The 17,040-nt window shown below is 47.5% G+C and overlaps 1 protein-coding gene across 5 annotated transcripts in view; it reads left to right on the top strand.

Annotated features, from left to right (window-relative positions):
- Positions 1-17,040, top strand: part of ERICH1 (glutamate rich 1) — a 109,302-nt gene that overhangs the window by 43,552 nt on the left and 48,710 nt on the right. For 2 of the 5 annotated variants that reach the window (XR_004478057.2, XR_004478056.2), the window contains exon 6: positions 16,321-16,440. Coding sequence is in view for 3 of the 5 variants with exons in the window: in XM_012537404.3 (XP_012392858.1) it covers positions 3,320-3,393 (74 nt within the window). In the remaining 2 variants the exon portion in view is untranslated. Of the gene's footprint in view, positions 1-3,319; positions 3,791-4,126; positions 8,510-16,320; positions 16,441-17,040 lie in introns of those variants that run through there. The other 3 variants (XM_012537404.3, XM_049704262.1, XM_033409299.2) reach the window with 2 other exon arrangements.

The raw sequence follows: 17,040 nt of genomic DNA, 5'->3' as shown, positions 1-17,040 counted from the left end.
CTTTTGTTACTTCCTCAACCTTTGTTGGGTGCCCATTTCATGCAGACTGTAGAGTGCTGGGCCGACTGTGCTTGTGTCTTCACAATGCCATGGGTGGGGCTTCACACTGGCAGCTTGAAGTCCCACCGGGCCACGGTGGGAATACTCCGGCCGCAGAAATCTGTAAACACTGAGTATCAGACGATCAGGACTTTTTGGAGAGCACCTGCACAGCATGGAGCAGAACTCCGTGCCAGACCCAAGACAGGCACTGGACAAACTTTTAGTTGAGTGAATGGAAGTGATTCTGCAGATTACCTTGGGGCAGTAATCTCAAAATGAGTACAGTGCATGGTTTTTCTCCTTGGAAACCTCATAGTATAGCTAAAGAGTCAAGACTGACATGTTTAAAAAGCCACATATCACATTTCGTCACATGAAATAACAGTAAAGCCAGCCGTAAAGCAATACGGCACCAGTATAATTAGCAAGTGGCTGGCGGGAGTTGACGAGACCCCTGCGCGTTGGGGTCGCCAGGAGGACCTGCCTCCCCCGTACGTTCAGTAGTGATCTGTTAGGGGGCCTCATCTGCCCTGCCTGTGCGGCCCTGGTCCCGCCGCGGGTCTTCAGGGGAGAGCGCCCTGCCCTTCGGGGCTTACGTTCTAGTGGGGGATGGAGGAAGCCAGACCGAGAAGTCAGTGAGGTGTGCTTCGTACAGCTGAGCCCACGGAGAAGACATGGGGGGGGGCGGGGTCTTGTGGGGAGGGGAGCGAGGGGTCAGAAGTGGGTGGGAGAGGAGCCGGGGACCGGGTCACGTCGGGCCCTGGAGGTTGTGCTGAGTTTGTTGGCCTTTATCCTGGGCGACGTGGGGCCGCTGGAAGGCCAGCCTGTTGGGTCTGACTGCACTTAGCAAGATCTCTCCAGCCATCACGTTCGGACTAGAGAAGGGGTCGGGGACAGCGGGGGCTTCGGTCATACTCCCGGGCGCGGTCAGATTTGTGTCGGCTGTGAAGGTGGACTCAGTAGGGTTTGCCGACTGACTGGACGTGGGCGTCTGTGACCCAGAGCCCTGCACGAAGCCTGCAGCGCATCATGAGGCAGGAGAGGCAGCCACAGGAGCAGGTGGGGTGTTGAGCTGGGCCGACTGGAGGTTCCTGTCGGACGTCCAGGTGTGGGGACTTAGGCCTGGGAGAGCCACTGCCAGTCACCCCCACAGAGCAGCCTGGGGTCCGGGGGGACAGAGGCTTTGTCAGAGCGGGACCAGAGATGGGGTGAAGGTGGCGCCTTCGGGGGGGTTGCCGCGAGGAGTAGGACCAGAGGTGGTATGGGAGGAGTGAGAGCCGGTGGGCTGCCAGTGGGAGCAGCTCTGGGAAGGGAGACCCTCAGGCAGGGGAGCAAGTGCTGGCAGAGCCCTGCTCCTGCCGGGGGCGCCGCAGGGCCACTCGGGACCCCCAGCCCCGTGATCCAGTGTTTGCTCCTTTCCTTACTGCTGGTTGTTGGGCCTGCTGTATTCAGTATTTAAAAATGTACATTTCCGGGCTTCCCTGGTGGCGCAGTGGTTGAGAGTCCGCCTGCCGATGCAGGGGACACGGGTTCGTGCCCCAGTCCGGGAAGATCCCACATGCCGCGGAGCAGCTGGGCCTGTGAGCCATGGCTGCTGAGCCTGCGCGTCCCGAGCCTGTGCTACACAATGGGAGAGGCCACAACAGTGAGAGGCCCGCGTACCGCAAAAAAATAATAATAATTTACATTTCTGTAAGAAATGTAAAAAGATCTACATTTCCATAATTTACATTTTCAGATTGCAAAAAGCCAATTTTATTAAGTTAAACTAATATGAAGTTTTTATGAGAGATGAAAATATATCATTTACAATTCAGTGGAGTTCCTCACACTGAAGACGTTCTTCACGCGTGGCTCTGAGATGCATCAGGAGAGCTTGGAACAGGGATTGGGGATTGAGTGGAAACGCTTCTCTTGCTTCTTACGTTGAAACCATTGGACAGGTTTTGCCTACAAGCACCTTAAGTAGTTGGTGGAACTAAAATTTATGCATGAAGCACTTTTCTGTGAAAATGGATTCCTTTTTAGTGCATGTAGGATGTGCAGTCAAAGTTTTTCTATGTTGAGCTACTTGGTAAAATGAAATCTTACAAATGGTGAAGCTTTATTTTCAAATATTGGTTCTGTCTAATTCAGATTTAGCATTCTGAAATTGTTTTCTTTTTCATAAAACTAGCTTATGAAGTTTAATTAGTAGCTGTATCTCTCCTGTCTATAGAGTAAGCCTGGAAATAGTAGCATTTAACAGCAGACACAGGGGGCTTTCTCTCTCTGCTGCCTCAACGATTGTTTTTCCTAGTTCACGGGTGTTTCATTGACTGGGGTGCAGCAGCCGTGTCCCGAGGCCGGTGCACGTGTTTTTACAGTTGGTCTCACATATTGCGTTCCGTCATCTGCATGTACATGCGCGTCACCATCTGTGGGGTTTTTATCATGCTCCGCGCACCATGAAGATGCTGCAGGCATCCTCGCCCTGGACCCTCTTGAGTCCTCTGTGCACACATTAGCCACCACCATCCTCGGGAGCCCGAGGCTGGGGGGCAGGGTAGCTGGCCCGGGCAGGACGGGGGACGAGTTTGGAGGCACCTCAGCCACACTTCTGCATGGAGCGTGAGATGGGACCCCTCCCCGCAGTCCCAGCCTCTGCTCGAAAGTGCGTCTCGGGGCCTCAGCAGCAGTCGGCTGCCCCTCAGGCACCAGGATCTGAGCCAGACAGGGTGTGTGTGCTCTCAGGGTTGGAGCCTCCGGACCTGCGTCCCCCTCAGTGAGCATCTTTACGAGGAGTGAGGCCCAAAATGAGGGGCTGTGACCTCAGCTCAGGCCCTTTGCTGGGCTGTTCCTGGGACAGTTTCCTGAAACCTGAGTGCTGTCCCTTCCAGCTCATCTCACTTAGAATCCTGCTTCTAACGTCCTGCTGCTTTGTCCACCTTTGAAGTAAACTTCTATTTCTGTTTCATTTCAGTTTGTATGTGGTTTTCTTTGAGCTCAGATGTTAAGCATGTAATATTGCGTGTGGTGTTATGGAGTTCAGCTCTAACTAACAGAACTTTTGTATCCAAGTGAAATACAAATATTCCAAACTCACCCATACTTTTATGGGATTTGCAAGCGTGCTGACAATCAACATCATTTCAACACCCGAGTTGTGTCTTATTAGATTATTTCAGGGTTTACTTTGGGCCTAAGGACTACTATCTACAAAATAATAATTTATAATTTTTCTTTTTGTTTGAATTTTTTGTTTTATTTTTTGTTCTGTTTTCTTTTTGCTTTCCAGACTATGCCCGAGTAATCTCAGCTTTCTTTAATTACTGGATCACACATATCCTTCCTGAGAAAAACAATGAATAAAATCAGTACATCTATTTAAGAAGAGCTAATATTTGACAAGAAAATAGGAAAGACAGATATGAAATGGGCTGAGACTTAATTTCTATACACAGAGAAGATGAAATTCTCTAAGTTTTCTTTGTAACCCAAACCCTGGGAACTTTGAGGACATTTCAATTCATCTGTTTGTACATAATAGGTAGATGTAATCTGAGACTTTAAGTGAGAAATTGGGATAAAATTGAAAATTTCTTTGAAATTGTGTGTGTCTTAAATTAAAAAATGGACATTCTGTTAAATTGAATAAACTGTATAGTTTGAAGCTGTATATATATTTTTATAAAGTTTTAAATCACTTTGTGTCTGAAAGTTTGTTTTAAGAATGTCGTATGGATATTAAAACGTTCATGGTTAAGTAGTTTGATTCTAGTTGAATTTATTGATTGTTTTCTTCTTTTTTTCCTCTTTACTTTGAGAAGAATATCAAGAACATGTTTTTCCTGTTTGATCTTCCTTTTGTCACAGAAGCCGTCACCAGTTTTCAGTGAGACTTGAGTTTTAAAAACACCAGTCAATCAATCGATGCAGCGTCTTAGGATTGGCACTGTCTCTATACATGAAAATATACTTTTTTATTGTGGCAAAATATACATAACAAAGTATGCCATTTTAGCCATTTTGAAGTGTACAGTTAAGTGGCATTAAGTACATTCACAGTGTTGTGAGGTCATCACCACTGTCCTTCCTTTTTTAGGCTGAACAATGTTCCACCTTCTGTCCGTGGACACTGGGGTTGTTTCCCCCATTTCCTGTTATGAATAATGCTACTGTGAACATCATGTACAAAATTCTGCATGCACATTTGTTTTCATTTATCTTGGGAGTGGAATAGCTGGATCAGATGGCGACTCTACATTAACCTTTTGAGGAGCTGCCAGGATGTGGTCCACAGCAGCTGCACCATCTTCATCCCCACCAGCCAAACATGAGTGCCAAGTTCTCCACGTCCTCACCAACACTTGTTATTTTCCATTTTCCTGGTAGTAGCCGTCCTCATGGTTGTGCAGAGGCATCGTGTGGTGGTTTCAGTTTACATTCTATGTACTCATTGGCTCTTCTCCTCCTTGGAGAAATTCCTGTGGAAGTTATTGCCCATTTGTGAATTAGATTATTAGCTTTTTGTCATTGAATTATGAGTTCTTCATGCTGGGTATTAACCCCTTATCAGATCTATGATTTGAAAATATTTTCTCTCATTCTGTAGCTTGTCTTTTTACTCTCTTGTTAGTATATAGATAGATAGATTCTTTTTCATATTCATTATGATTTATTACAGGATATTGAATATAGCTGCCTGTGATATACAGTAGGACCTTGTTTCTCCATCCTATATGTGCTAGTTTGCATCTGCTGATCCCAAACTCCCAGTCCATCCCCCTCCCCATTAGCAACCACAAATCTGTTCTCTGTCTGTGAGTCTGTTTTTGTTTTGTAAATAAGTACGTTTGTGTGATATTTTAGATTCCACATATATGATATCATATGGTATTTGTCTTTCTCTTTTTGACTTGTTTCACGTAGTATGATAATCTCTAGGTCCATCCATGTTGCTGCAAATGGCATTATTTCATTCTTTTTCATGGCTGAGTAGTATTCCATTATATATATATATATATATATATATATATATATACACACACACACACACACACACCCCATATTTTCTTTATCCATTCATCTTTCAATGGACATTTAGGTTGCTTCCATGTCTTGGCTATTGTAAATAGTGCTGCTGTGAACATTAGGGTGCATGTATCTTTTTGAATCAGAGTTTTGTCTGGATATATGCCCAGGAATCAGATTGCTGGATCATATGGCAATTTGATATGGCAACTCTATTTTTAGTTTTTTGAGGAACCTCCATACTGTTTTCCATAGTGGCTGCACCAGCTCACGTTCCCACCAACAGTGTAGGAGGGTTCCCTTTTTTCCACACCCTCTCCAGCATTTATTATTTGTAGACTTCTTAATCAGATTAGGGCCATTCTGAGTGGTGTGAGGTGTTACCTCATTGTAGTCTTTTTTTTTTTTTTAATTTATTTTTGGCTGTGTTGGGTCTTCATTGCTGTGTGCGGGCTTTCTCTAGTTGCGGTGAGCGGGAGCTACTCTTCATTGCGGTGCACGTGCTTCTCATTGCGGTGGCTTCTCTTGTTGCAGAGCACAGGCTCTAGGCACCCGGGCTTCAGGAGTTGTAGCACGTGGGCTCAGTAGTTGAGGCTGGCGGGCTCTAGAGTGCAGGCTCAAGTTGTGGTGCACAGGCTTAGTTGCTCCATGGCACGTGGGATCTTCCTGGACTGGGGCTCGAACCCATGTCCCCTGCATTGGCAGGCGGATTCTTAACTGCTGCGCCACCAGGGAAGCCCCTCGTTGTAGTTTTGATTTGCATTGCTCTAATAATTAGCAATGTTGAGCATCTTTTCATGTGCCTGTTGGCCATTTGTATGTCTTCTTTGTTGAAATGTCAGTTTAGGTCTTCTGCCCATTTATTGATTGGGTTGGTTTTTTTGATATTGATTTGTATAAGCTGTTTGTATATGTTGGAAATTAAGCCATTGTCGTTCACATCATTTTCAAATATCTTCTCCCAGTCCATAGGCTGTCTTTTCATTTTGTTGATGGTTTCCTTTGCAGTGCAAAAGCTTATAAGTTTGATTAGGTCCCATTTGTTTATTTTTGCTTTTATTTCTATTGCCTTGGGAGACTGATTGATATGACTTCTGTCAAAGAATGTTTTGCCTATGGAGTTTTATGTTGTCATGTCTTATATTTAAGTCTTAAAGCCATTTTGAGTGGACCTGTCCTGATCCCCATCCTGGTTGGTGGCCCATCCTAGCTGGTGGCCCATCCTGGTGTCCAGGCCTGGCTGGCAGCTCCACGTACCAACCTTTATTAAGCTCAGGGAGCTGTATGGTGTATGGTATATGGGTGTGTTCTAACTTGATTGATATATATAAGGCTGTCCAGCTTTCCCAACACCACTTGCTGAAGAGACTGTCTGTTCTCCATTGTATATTCTTGCCTCCTTTGCTGAAGATTAATTGACTGGAGGTGTGTGGGTTTATTTCTGGGCTCTCTATTCTGTTCCATTGATCCATATGTCTGTTTTTGTGCCAGTACCTTGCTGTTTTGATTACTGCAGCTTTGTAGTATTGTCTGAAGTCTGGGAGGGTTATGCCTCCTTCTTTGTTCTTTTTCCTCAGGATTGCTTTGGCAATTCTGAGTCTTTTATGGTTCCATATAAATTTTAGGATTATCTGTTCTAGTTCTGTGAAAAACATCATGGGTAATTTGATAAGGATTGCATTAAATCTGTAGATTGCTTTGGCTAGTATGGCCATTTTAGCCATATTAATTCTTTCAATCTAAGAACATGGGATATCTTTCCATTTCTTTGAATCATCTTCAGTTTCCTTTATTAATGTTTTATAGTTCTCAGCATATAAGTCTTTCACCTCCTTAGTCAGGTTTATTCTTAAGTATTTTTTTTTGGATGCAATTTTAAAAGGGATTTTTTTAAAATTTCTATTTCATTGCCTTTCTATTTAATTGTTATTATAAAGAAATGCAACCAATTTCTGTATGTTAATCTTGCATCCTGCTATTTTGCTTAATTTGTTTCTCAGTTCTAGTAGTTTCTGTGTGGAGTCTTTAGGGTTTTCTATATGTAGTGTCCTGTCATCGGCATATAATGACAATTTTACCTCTTCCCTTCCAATTTGTATACTTTTTCTTTTTCTTATCTGATTGCTGTGGTGAGGACTTCCAATACTATGTTGAATAGAAGTGGTGAGAGTGGGCATCCTTATCTTGTTCCAGATTTTAGTGGGAGGGCTTTCAGCTTTTCTCCATTGAGTGTTATGTTGGCTGTGGGATTGTCATAAATAGCTTTTATTACATTGAGATATGTACCCATAAATGGAATTGTTTTTATTTCCTTTTCAGATTGTTCATTGCTAGTGTATAGAAATGCGGCTGATTTTTTGTATTTATTTTGTATCCTGCTAGTTTTCTGAATTCATATATTAGCTCAAACAGTTGTGTGTACATGTGTGTGTATAATCTTTAGAGTTTTCTACATATAAGATATCATCTGTGAAGGAGATCATTTTATTTCTTTCCTTCCACTGTGGATGCCCCATTCTCCGGACCTCCTCTTCCCCATCACCGTCTGTGTCCTTAAGAGGTGTCTGCTCCACTAAGTAGAACCTTCTGGAAGCAGATGAAACAGCAAGGATGCCCTACTGGTTCTGGAGATCTGTCAACTTGAGACTAGTTGCTGTGAAGTTCCCTGAGCTTAATAAAGGTTGGTAAGTGGAGCTGCCAGCCAGGCCTGGACACCAGGATGGGCCACCAGCTAGGATGGGCATCAGGACAGGTCCACTAACCAGGGCAGGTCCACTGACCAGAACAGGGGCCACCAACTAGGATGGGTCATCAACCACAATGAGCCCACAACTGGGACAAGCCACCAACCAGGATGGGTCACCAACCAGGATGGGCCACCAACTGGAATGGGCCACCAACTGGGATGGGTCATCAGCCACAGTAGGCCCACAACTGGAACACGCCACCAACCAGGATGGGTCACCAACCAGGATGGGCCACCAACCAGGATGGGTCACCAACTGGGATGGGCCCACCGTACCCCAGGGGCTGCCTCCTTGGGAATGGATGATGGTCCACTGTCTCCATGGAGCTGGCAACAAGACACGGCCACAGCCTGAAGTAGGACTGTGGGCAGCTTCCAGTCCATGCCTAAGATGGCCTTCGTCTCATTTCCCCCTCAGTGGAGATATGATCTGCTGCCACAACTGCTATTCCCTCCTCCCCTGAGACGTAACATCAGTGAGGTCAGAGGCCCAGGAATTGTGTCACTTTCACCGCAGGGCTGAGGGGTCACTCTAGGCAGGTAACATCAACCTGCTGCTTCCTTTCCAGAACCTCTGACTGCCTCGGGCGGGACACCTGCCTTTCTGATTCGCCAGGTTGTAATCCTTCCATTAAGGTGCGTCTTAATTAATGACACGTGTTTGCCGGTATGAAAATAAATATTGACAGATTCATAATTTCCCATTAATTCTCAATATCCAATTTGTGTCTTTCAGTTATGCACAATTTACATCTTTTCCATGCCCAGCAAATGAATACACTATTGTTGGATTCTGGGGAAAACTTGTGATTTGCAGACAAGACTTAACCCTTTACTTGATTCTTTCTGGTCTCAGCACAGAATCCCTGTGAACTCTCCTCCTGTCAGCTCATTGGGTTTTACTTTGTCCGTTTCTCTGACCACACCCTAAAAGTACTGAGGAACAAGAGTGTAATTGAGCAGGTGGGATGGTCAGGGTTAATCAGTTTTGCGTATCATTCTAATTTCAAAGAGAAAAATGCCTCTTCTAGAAAAAAAATAAATCTTGTCTCTGTGTCAGTATAAATACGATAATCTGTTTCTCCCAGTGTGACTGAAGTTAGATGATAATTAGATCAACTTATCTTTTACAATAGTGCAAAATATCATTCAGTCTGAGTCATTTGTTTTCTGTAAACCATACCAATTAAGGCAGAAAGGAAGCTCTCGAGAATGTGAGGAATGCTCATCACAGTGAGATGGGGGGCGGGGGAAGCCCAGCGCTTTTCTGCATCCTGAGATCTCAGCAATTAGGAGAGGTGGTAGCAGTGTCTCCCTGCTGTTCCCCAGGCCCTGATGCTCAGTGTTTTCAGAAAAAACTGTCGTAGGTTCGCTCACACTCACTTGGCCGGTTCTGGATTTTCCTCTCCATGCAGCACTCGCTGTGCCCAGTTTCTCTAGGGAGCATGTGTTCTCATTCAGAGAATCTGGTGAAACATTGGGTCCCCTCCAAAATAAGAAGCACGCACAGAGCTGCCCCACCACACACACAGACACTGCAACTAAAGGGGTTGCAGACTCCCTGAAACCCACGCAGCGGTGGATTGATGGTCTACTTCTGCATGACAGATTACCACGAATTTAGTGGCTAAAACAATGTCCTTTATTGCCCCCCAGTGACCATGAGTCAGGCCCAGGCTTGGCCTGCTGTGTCCTGGGTTTGGGGCCTCATGGGCTGTGGGCAGAATTCTATTCCTGTGGTTGTGGGACTGAGGTCCTAGTTTTCTTGCCGGCTGCCAGCTGGGGCTACTTTCACCTCCCTGAGGCCCCCCAAGTCCCAATTCCCCCCACCCTCTTCCCACCTGGCAGTGACTCCTCTGAGGCCAGCAGGAGACCTGGGAAGGACCAGGTTCTGAAGGGCTTCCCCTGGTGGAGTCAGGCCGCCAGGTTGGCCTCCCTTTTGCTTCATTTAAAACCAACTGATTACAGGCCTTCAAGTCCTTTGTCCTTGCATGTGGCACTTGGCACTGACCCTTCTGGTACCTCCCTGGCCCATAGCACCTGGCACAGATCTTGCACTGGTCACTCAACAGACATTTCTTGAGGCAACCACTCAAGTTTTCCTTCCAGAGGACCTGCCGTCGGAATGTGGTTAGCTGCTGCCAGCCCTTCAGACCCACATCCTGCATAGACCAGATGTCTTCATTTACCGGGGTAGACTAGATGTCCTCATTCACCAGGGTAGACCAGATGGCCTCGGTTACCAGATGACCTTTATTACCAGGGTAGATCAGATGACCTTGCTTACCAGGGTAGACCAGATGGCCTTGGTTACCATCACTGTATAGGCCCCATAGATGTTCAAATGGGGTCATGCAACCCCTTTCATTTTGCAAAAGAGAAGCTAATGACCAGAGAATTTAGGAGGCTTGCTCAATGTCACATAGCACTCATAAAGGTAGAAAGTAGAAAGTAAGATGAGTAAGGTGAAGGTGAGAATGTATAGGTGATATGTTTTCAGAATTCAGGTGGAGAGAAATTACCTTCATGGAGGAATCAAGGGAGAAAGATGGCTTCATAAAAGGTAATACCTGAGCTCCTCCCTAAAAGACAGATAGGATGAGGATGTGTGGAAATACAGGAGGAAGGCAGAGGGGCTGGGAGGTGACAGAACAGGTGGAAGAAGGGGGTGCTTCCCCTGTCTTGTGACTGTTTTCTATCTGTACCAACACAGAGAGATTTCAATCAGCAGCTATGCTGTTGACTCATAAAAGTGTCACACTTGTGCTGGAAATTATCCCCAAGAATGTCTCCTCTTCAGATTTAATCACCACCACCCATGCTGGAAATGTGCCTGTCCTAAAATAATAAATGTTTTCTTAAGGGCTTAGAACATTCCAACATGAACGTAGACAGCAACTGATGGCAACTGCCAGCAATCAGCCATGCAAGGCAGTTACCCCAGAACAAACATCAAGTAAATACGTCTGCAGAAGTCACAAGGGCAGCCTCATCTCTTCATCCTCACAAACTCCACAGTATAATCCATTTTCTTACCTCAGTGATGTTCTCATTGCAAGTTTAGGTGCTCATCCAGTTTTTAATTATATTCATAATGGAGAATGAAGAAGAAAAAGAGAACTGACACTTCTTGAGCACCTACTGTGTGCCAGGCGTGATGAATTCCTTACATACGGTATCTTTCTATTCTCGAAATCCATTAAAGTTTTAACAGTTATTAGCATCCCCACTCTGTGGATGAAGAAATGTTTGCTTGACCTTAAGGTCACTATTGACCACGAGTAATGAAACATTAGAATTTCCATCGCTAAAGCTAACTTGTGATCACCCTTTCTCATAAACGTACATATCAAACTCGGCCTCACTACTTAGCCAATTGTTTCCTTTTCCCTGCATCTGAGAATAGCCAGTGTCCATGACGGACATAGAGGCCCATAGTGTCTCCTGCCTGGCAATGATGTTATGAGGCCCAGAGCAGAGTAGGCACACAGCACGTGTGATCTGATCGTGCCTGCGTGCATATGATATCCTGGTCTTAGACAGTTGTCACTTTCTTTAGTGGCTTGGGAGTGTCCTGAAATGGCCTTTTGGACCCTGGCACCGTCCTTGTACCTGACTATCCCCCTAAATATGGCCCCATTAGTTGATGCACTTATCATCTGTGATTCAGAAACATCCCAGGGCTGTGTTGGGTGCTGGGCTACACGGATGAACAGGAGCCAGTGTCCCATTTGTGCCCTGGGGCCAGCCAGCTGCTGTGCATTGTTGCCGCATGGGTGAGTCATGACCAAAACCCCAGCAGATCAACAGGAGTGAGCGGGGTCTTCCACAGGTCTGAGTGGACGCTGACAGTACAGCGCCTGAGGGAGCGTCAGAGATAGTCCCTGGCAAGGCTGGCTTTGCTGCACTTGGCGCCAGGCTCGGACCTGAAAGGTTAATCCCACCCCAGTGCTCCAGAGGAAAACCGGTGGAGGCCGTGCAGTGGATTGATTTTAAGGACTTTGTTTCAAGAACACTCCCAGCAGGAAAGGGCAAAGCCAGGTGAAGCGATGTAGCCAGAACCGAAGACGAGCCGCCAGAGAGCCAAGGTGACCACGACTCCAGCCAGCAGGACGGGGACAAGTGTCCCGGAGCAGCCAAGGGTCAAGGCTGACGGCACCAGGGGAGTCCTGGGTCCGAGCAGGCTCAGGCGGCCCAGCCCCTACGGCACCTGCGCACAAGGCAGCCCCCCAGGCTGGCACCTTGGAGGCTCAAAGAACTCCCTGTTTATTGCTTTTAAGAAATGCTATTTTTATACTGTTAAAAATTAAAGCAATGCAAAAAAGTACAACTAAGGAAGTAAAATATTACTCCCTAAGTCCCACCACACAAAAACAAAGATGGTTAATTTTGCTGAACATGACAGGCCTGGAAGGATGATAGCCATGCCAATGGTTGGGAAGAATTTTATAATAAAAGACTCAAACGAAGATGAGTCTGTTAAAACTGATAGACATTTCAGCTCATTTTACTTGAATTTATTAAGTAAAAGGTTATGTGTTCGAGGGAAAGAAACTGAAACCGTATTAAAGGAGGTGCTGAACTTTGTAAAAATATTTCTCCTCCCAAAGAATATTAGTTCCTAATGGATCCTTGCAGTAGCTCTTCCTGGGGGACTGAACCCCGCAAGGGAAGCCTTGTAACCTGGGGGGACTCTCTGGACATCAGAGAAATCAGGTGGCCAGTCGGCGTTTAGGAGAGGGGGAGGAGACCAACCACCATGCAGGACGGCCCTCGTGCAGTTTCCTCAGATGCCACCTGACCTGCAGGTGTTCCAGCGACAGGTATGCAGGTGAGAAAGCTGTTTACAGCGATCTGAGCTCAGCACCACCTCCGTTTTCATGTATAAACACAAGGCGGTTTTCACACAACTGCACTATTTCCTGCATATTTCAGGAGTGCCATGGTCTGTCGTACACATGGGGGAGGTAGCACCTCATTTTGTGCCAAGAACTGTTCACCTTTTCTGAAAATCAATCCCCATGGCAACGTCAGTCGTGTTGCTGAGTCACCATCAGGTGGTGAGGGGGAAATACCGGGAGACCACGACCAAAGATGGGAAAAGGATTGTGCGCCAACGCTGCAGACAGACAGACTGCCCACCGCACGGTAGTGGCCGAGCCCTGTGTGGGGTGAACTGCCCCTTGCCCGCCTGCGGGATCTCTCACCCCGGCACATCCATCGGGGCTGCTTCGGGGATCCCTCATCTTACGGGTGCTGAAGAGGGGTGTCTGTGCTGCCTTTTAGGGGAAAGTCTGTTTTTCGGCAGAAAATGTGCTGGTGCAGGTGGGCAGTGTGTGGATCGTCAGTGCCACGTGGGCTGACAAGGGTTATACGGAGCCTGAAGACCTGGGCCAAGTCCAGAGCTGAAGACGGAGCCCAGGTCACCTTGTCACACCTGCGTTTCCAGCACTGAGGCCACGGATGAAATGCTGTGCGAAGCCCTCTTAAAACTCCTGGAAAAGAAAAGTCTGCATGTATGATTCCCCTTCCTGGTCATCTGTCCCCTGAAGACTCTGAGTGTGAACCCGAGGACTCCACGGAATAGATACCCCATTGCAGCTGTTGTTACGTGAAGGGTGATTTAATAGTATTGATTTGGCTGAAGTGGGCCTTGGCAAACTGACAATAGGAAAAGGACAGTTTCCTGCCCGCTCTGCTCATGAGTAGAACTTGGCCCACATTTAATCATTCGGAGCGAGCGGGGTGATGGCGGGTGAGGAAGAGGAAAAAGTGCAGCCTGGCTGCAGGGCCCAGGGATGGCAGGCCAGCCATCAGGATGCCTCACGAAGAAGCCGGCGTCTCCTGCGGGCCACCAGGTGCCAGACAGACGTTGATCCCCTCCATTCCGGAGGCTGAAGTCCTAGGCCACAAGCCTGGCCGGTCCCGTGGGGCCTCTTACTGGCCTGGAGACAAACCTTCTGTGTCTTCACATGGCCTTTCCTCTGTGGGGAGAGGGGACCCCAGCACCCCCATCAGAGCAGGATCCACCCTGTGACCTCATCTGACCTTAATCTCCCCCCAAAGTCACCCAAGGGTTAGGGCTCTCGCAGGTGCGTCCATATGGGCGGTGGGAGAACAGAGAAGAAAGAGGCAAACAGAGCACTGAGGCCCAGGAGGTGAGGAGGGGGGCTGGGGAAGAGAGGTCTGGTCCATGGTGCCCGGTGCTCAGAGAGGCTGGAAGGGGCTCTGGCTGCCCCACAGCAGAGGGGATGATGGAGCCTCTCCTCAGGGCTGGCCCACCACGCTTTCCGGGCCCATGAGTGACACCATGGAACCCCGAGAAGTCAGGGCAAGCCAGTCTCATTCTTTCCTGCCAGGCGAGGCCTGCACCCCTGGGGCTGAGAAAGCACAGCCCCTGGAGATGTGGTGAGGGCCCTCCCTCCATCTGCGATGCATGGCGATGCAGGTTGAGCCGTTGTGTTGTTTAAGCCAAGGGCAAATGCTGGTCCACCTTAAGCACAGGGTCTTGGGTCCACAATTATGGGGTCAGGGCCGGGGTGGGGGCGAGTCTCCGCCACCGAATCCAGATGTGGAGCTCCCTACAGAGTCGGGGGAACTGTGGGCAGAGACTGAAAGAAGACACCCTCTCAAATAAGGGATAATTGTGCTCTTGGGAAGAAAGAGGAAGGACCAGCAGGCAGAATTCCCTCCATTTCATCCAGTCCTGAGCAGCTGTGATGTCACAGCAGTAGCAGGAAGAGACAGAGCCAGGGATGTGGACAGCGCCGTGTTGCAGGGGAACCTACAGCAGGGTGCATGGGGCTCACGGGGCGCACCTGACATTCGGTCCTGGTTCAGACATTCTGGTGTCAGGACGGATGGAGACCCCCAGGCGGGGAGGAGCTGGGCGCTCGCAGGCCACCCAGCTGGGGGAGGGCGCAGATGCTCTGAAAAGGCTTGTTGTCCTTGTTCTCGAATGTTTGATTCTTTTTAGCCCAGCTGAGCAGCTTTTTGGTGGAGGGGCACACTAGCGTCATCAATGCAGATGAGAAGGAAAACAATGAAAAACACAATCGTGACAAGTTTTCGGTTGGCTGGCCCGGGGAGGGGAAATACGCAGAACCAAAAGTTTGCTTGGGGACTTCCCTGGCGGTCCAGTGGTTGAGAATCCGCCTTCCAATGCAGGGGACGCGGGTTCAATCCCTGGTCTGGGAACCAAGATCCCACATGCCACGGGACAACTAAGCCCACGCGTGGCAACTACTGAGCCCGTGCACTCTAGAGCCCGCACGCCACAACTAGAGAGAAGCCCGCGTGCTGCAACAAGATCCCATGTGCTGCAACTAAGACCCAACACAGCTGAATAAATAAATAAATGTTGTTTTTTAATTATTAAAAAAAAAGTTTGCTTGAACTGTTCTCACAAATCAGACTGCAAAGAAATTCAAACACTTAGCCACAAACAAAAACTGCTGATGAGGCTGTGAGGAATAAGAGGGTCACCGCGTGGCTGGTGGGAGACACAGGGCACTGCAGAAGGTGGTCTAGAAGTAACCCAGCAAGGGCTCGTGCCTAGGAACCCATCCTGAGTTTACATCTGCAATGGTTAAAGACAAATTATATATATACACATACATGCATTATATGTTAAATACAGTATTGTGTATTACACGCAGCGTATATACAACGTTATATATCGTGTGAGAGATAACAATGTTATATATTGTGTGATAGATAATGCGTACTGATAGTGCTTGTTGCCAGTGATAAAATTCAGATCTTCACTGGAAACCTTGAATTTTGGAAACCTCATATCCATCACAATTATTGACATGATTTCATATTCCAGCTGCCACCAACCTTTAAGAAACATCGGGGCTTCCCTGATGGCACAGTGGTTAAGAATCCATCTGCCAATGCATGGGACATGGGTTCAAGCCCTGGTCCAGGAAGATCCCACATGCTGCAGAGCAACTAAGCCCATGCACCACAACTACTGAGCCTGTGCTCTAGAGCCCGCGAGCCACAACTACTGAGCCCGCGTGCCACAACTACGGAAGCGCGCGCATCAAGAGCCTGTGCTCCGCAACAAGAGAAGCCACCACAATGAGAAGCCCACGCACCGCAACGGAGAGTAGCCCCCACTCACCGCAACTAGAGAAAGCCTGCGTGCAGCAACGAAGACCCAACGCAGCCAAAAATAAATTAATTAAATAAATTTAAATTAAAAAAAAAGAAACCTCAACTTGTTGAGGTTGGCTGTTGTATAAAAAGCATCCATAATTATCAGGAAGGAATATTAACATACTCCCTCTCTTTTCCCATTCTATAGTAAATTTGCTAAAGAGTTTGTTTTGAAAAGTATAGTTATTTTTCACTGAGATGCATTATTTGTGTTAACATATGGGGGGTTTATTATTGTTCTTTTAAAATGAATGAATACATGTTTTTAAATTTCTGTTTAATTTCTAGTGTGGTAAATGTTTATAGTCATATACACACAAGCACAGCTCACAGTGTCCTCAATACCTTTCCAGCATGTCAGGGGCTCCTGAGAGGCAGAGTTTAACAATGACTGCTGCCCACCTTCCGCCCGGAATTAACGAGGCTCCTTGGAGAAATGGCCGGTTCCAGGCGTGGAGCAGGAAAAGTACAAGGTGAGTCCAGAGTATCTTGTTCCAGGAAGCAAGTAATTGCTCAAAAATGTAAAAGGACTTATCAAAATGACAGAAAAGCCAGCTTCGAGAGTCTCCCAGTGGCCAGATTTGGAAAAATGTAAGCATTAAAGAGAGCAATGACGCAACCCTAAGGAAAGCATGGGGAGGGAGGTGGGGAGGAGGAGATCTTTTCGCTCCCCCTCTGCTCTCCGCAGGGAGGTCGGGGTGGGGCTGAAAGTTCCAACCCTGTAATCACAGGAGGGTTCCTCTGGCCACCAGCCCCCATCCTGAAGCCCTGGGGCCTCACCAGCAGTCACCTCGTTACTTATAAAAAGTCGCTCATCACTCTGGAGAATCCGAGGCTCTTGTGTCAGGAACTTGGGACGGAAACCAAATGTTACCTCTCACCCGCTGCAGTCCCAGCAATCCACCCTGTCCTTGGGCTCATCAGGAAGAGGGTCTCACAGGGGCGGGACAGACCGATGTGGCTAAAGGTCGGAATTATTTTCCCCCCTGCCCGCAATTTGGGGAGAACAGAGATGGGCTCTTCCTCGGAGCCAGGCCTGCCTGGAGGGGGCGTCGTGCACAAAGGTCCTGAGC

This window comes from Orcinus orca, chromosome 21, assembly GCF_937001465.1.
Source record: "Orcinus orca chromosome 21, mOrcOrc1.1, whole genome shotgun sequence".
Lineage (NCBI taxonomy): Eukaryota > Metazoa > Chordata > Mammalia > Artiodactyla > Delphinidae > Orcinus > Orcinus orca.
The sequence above is the reverse complement of the archived record's forward strand: the minus strand, read 5'-3'. Positions and strand labels throughout refer to the sequence as shown.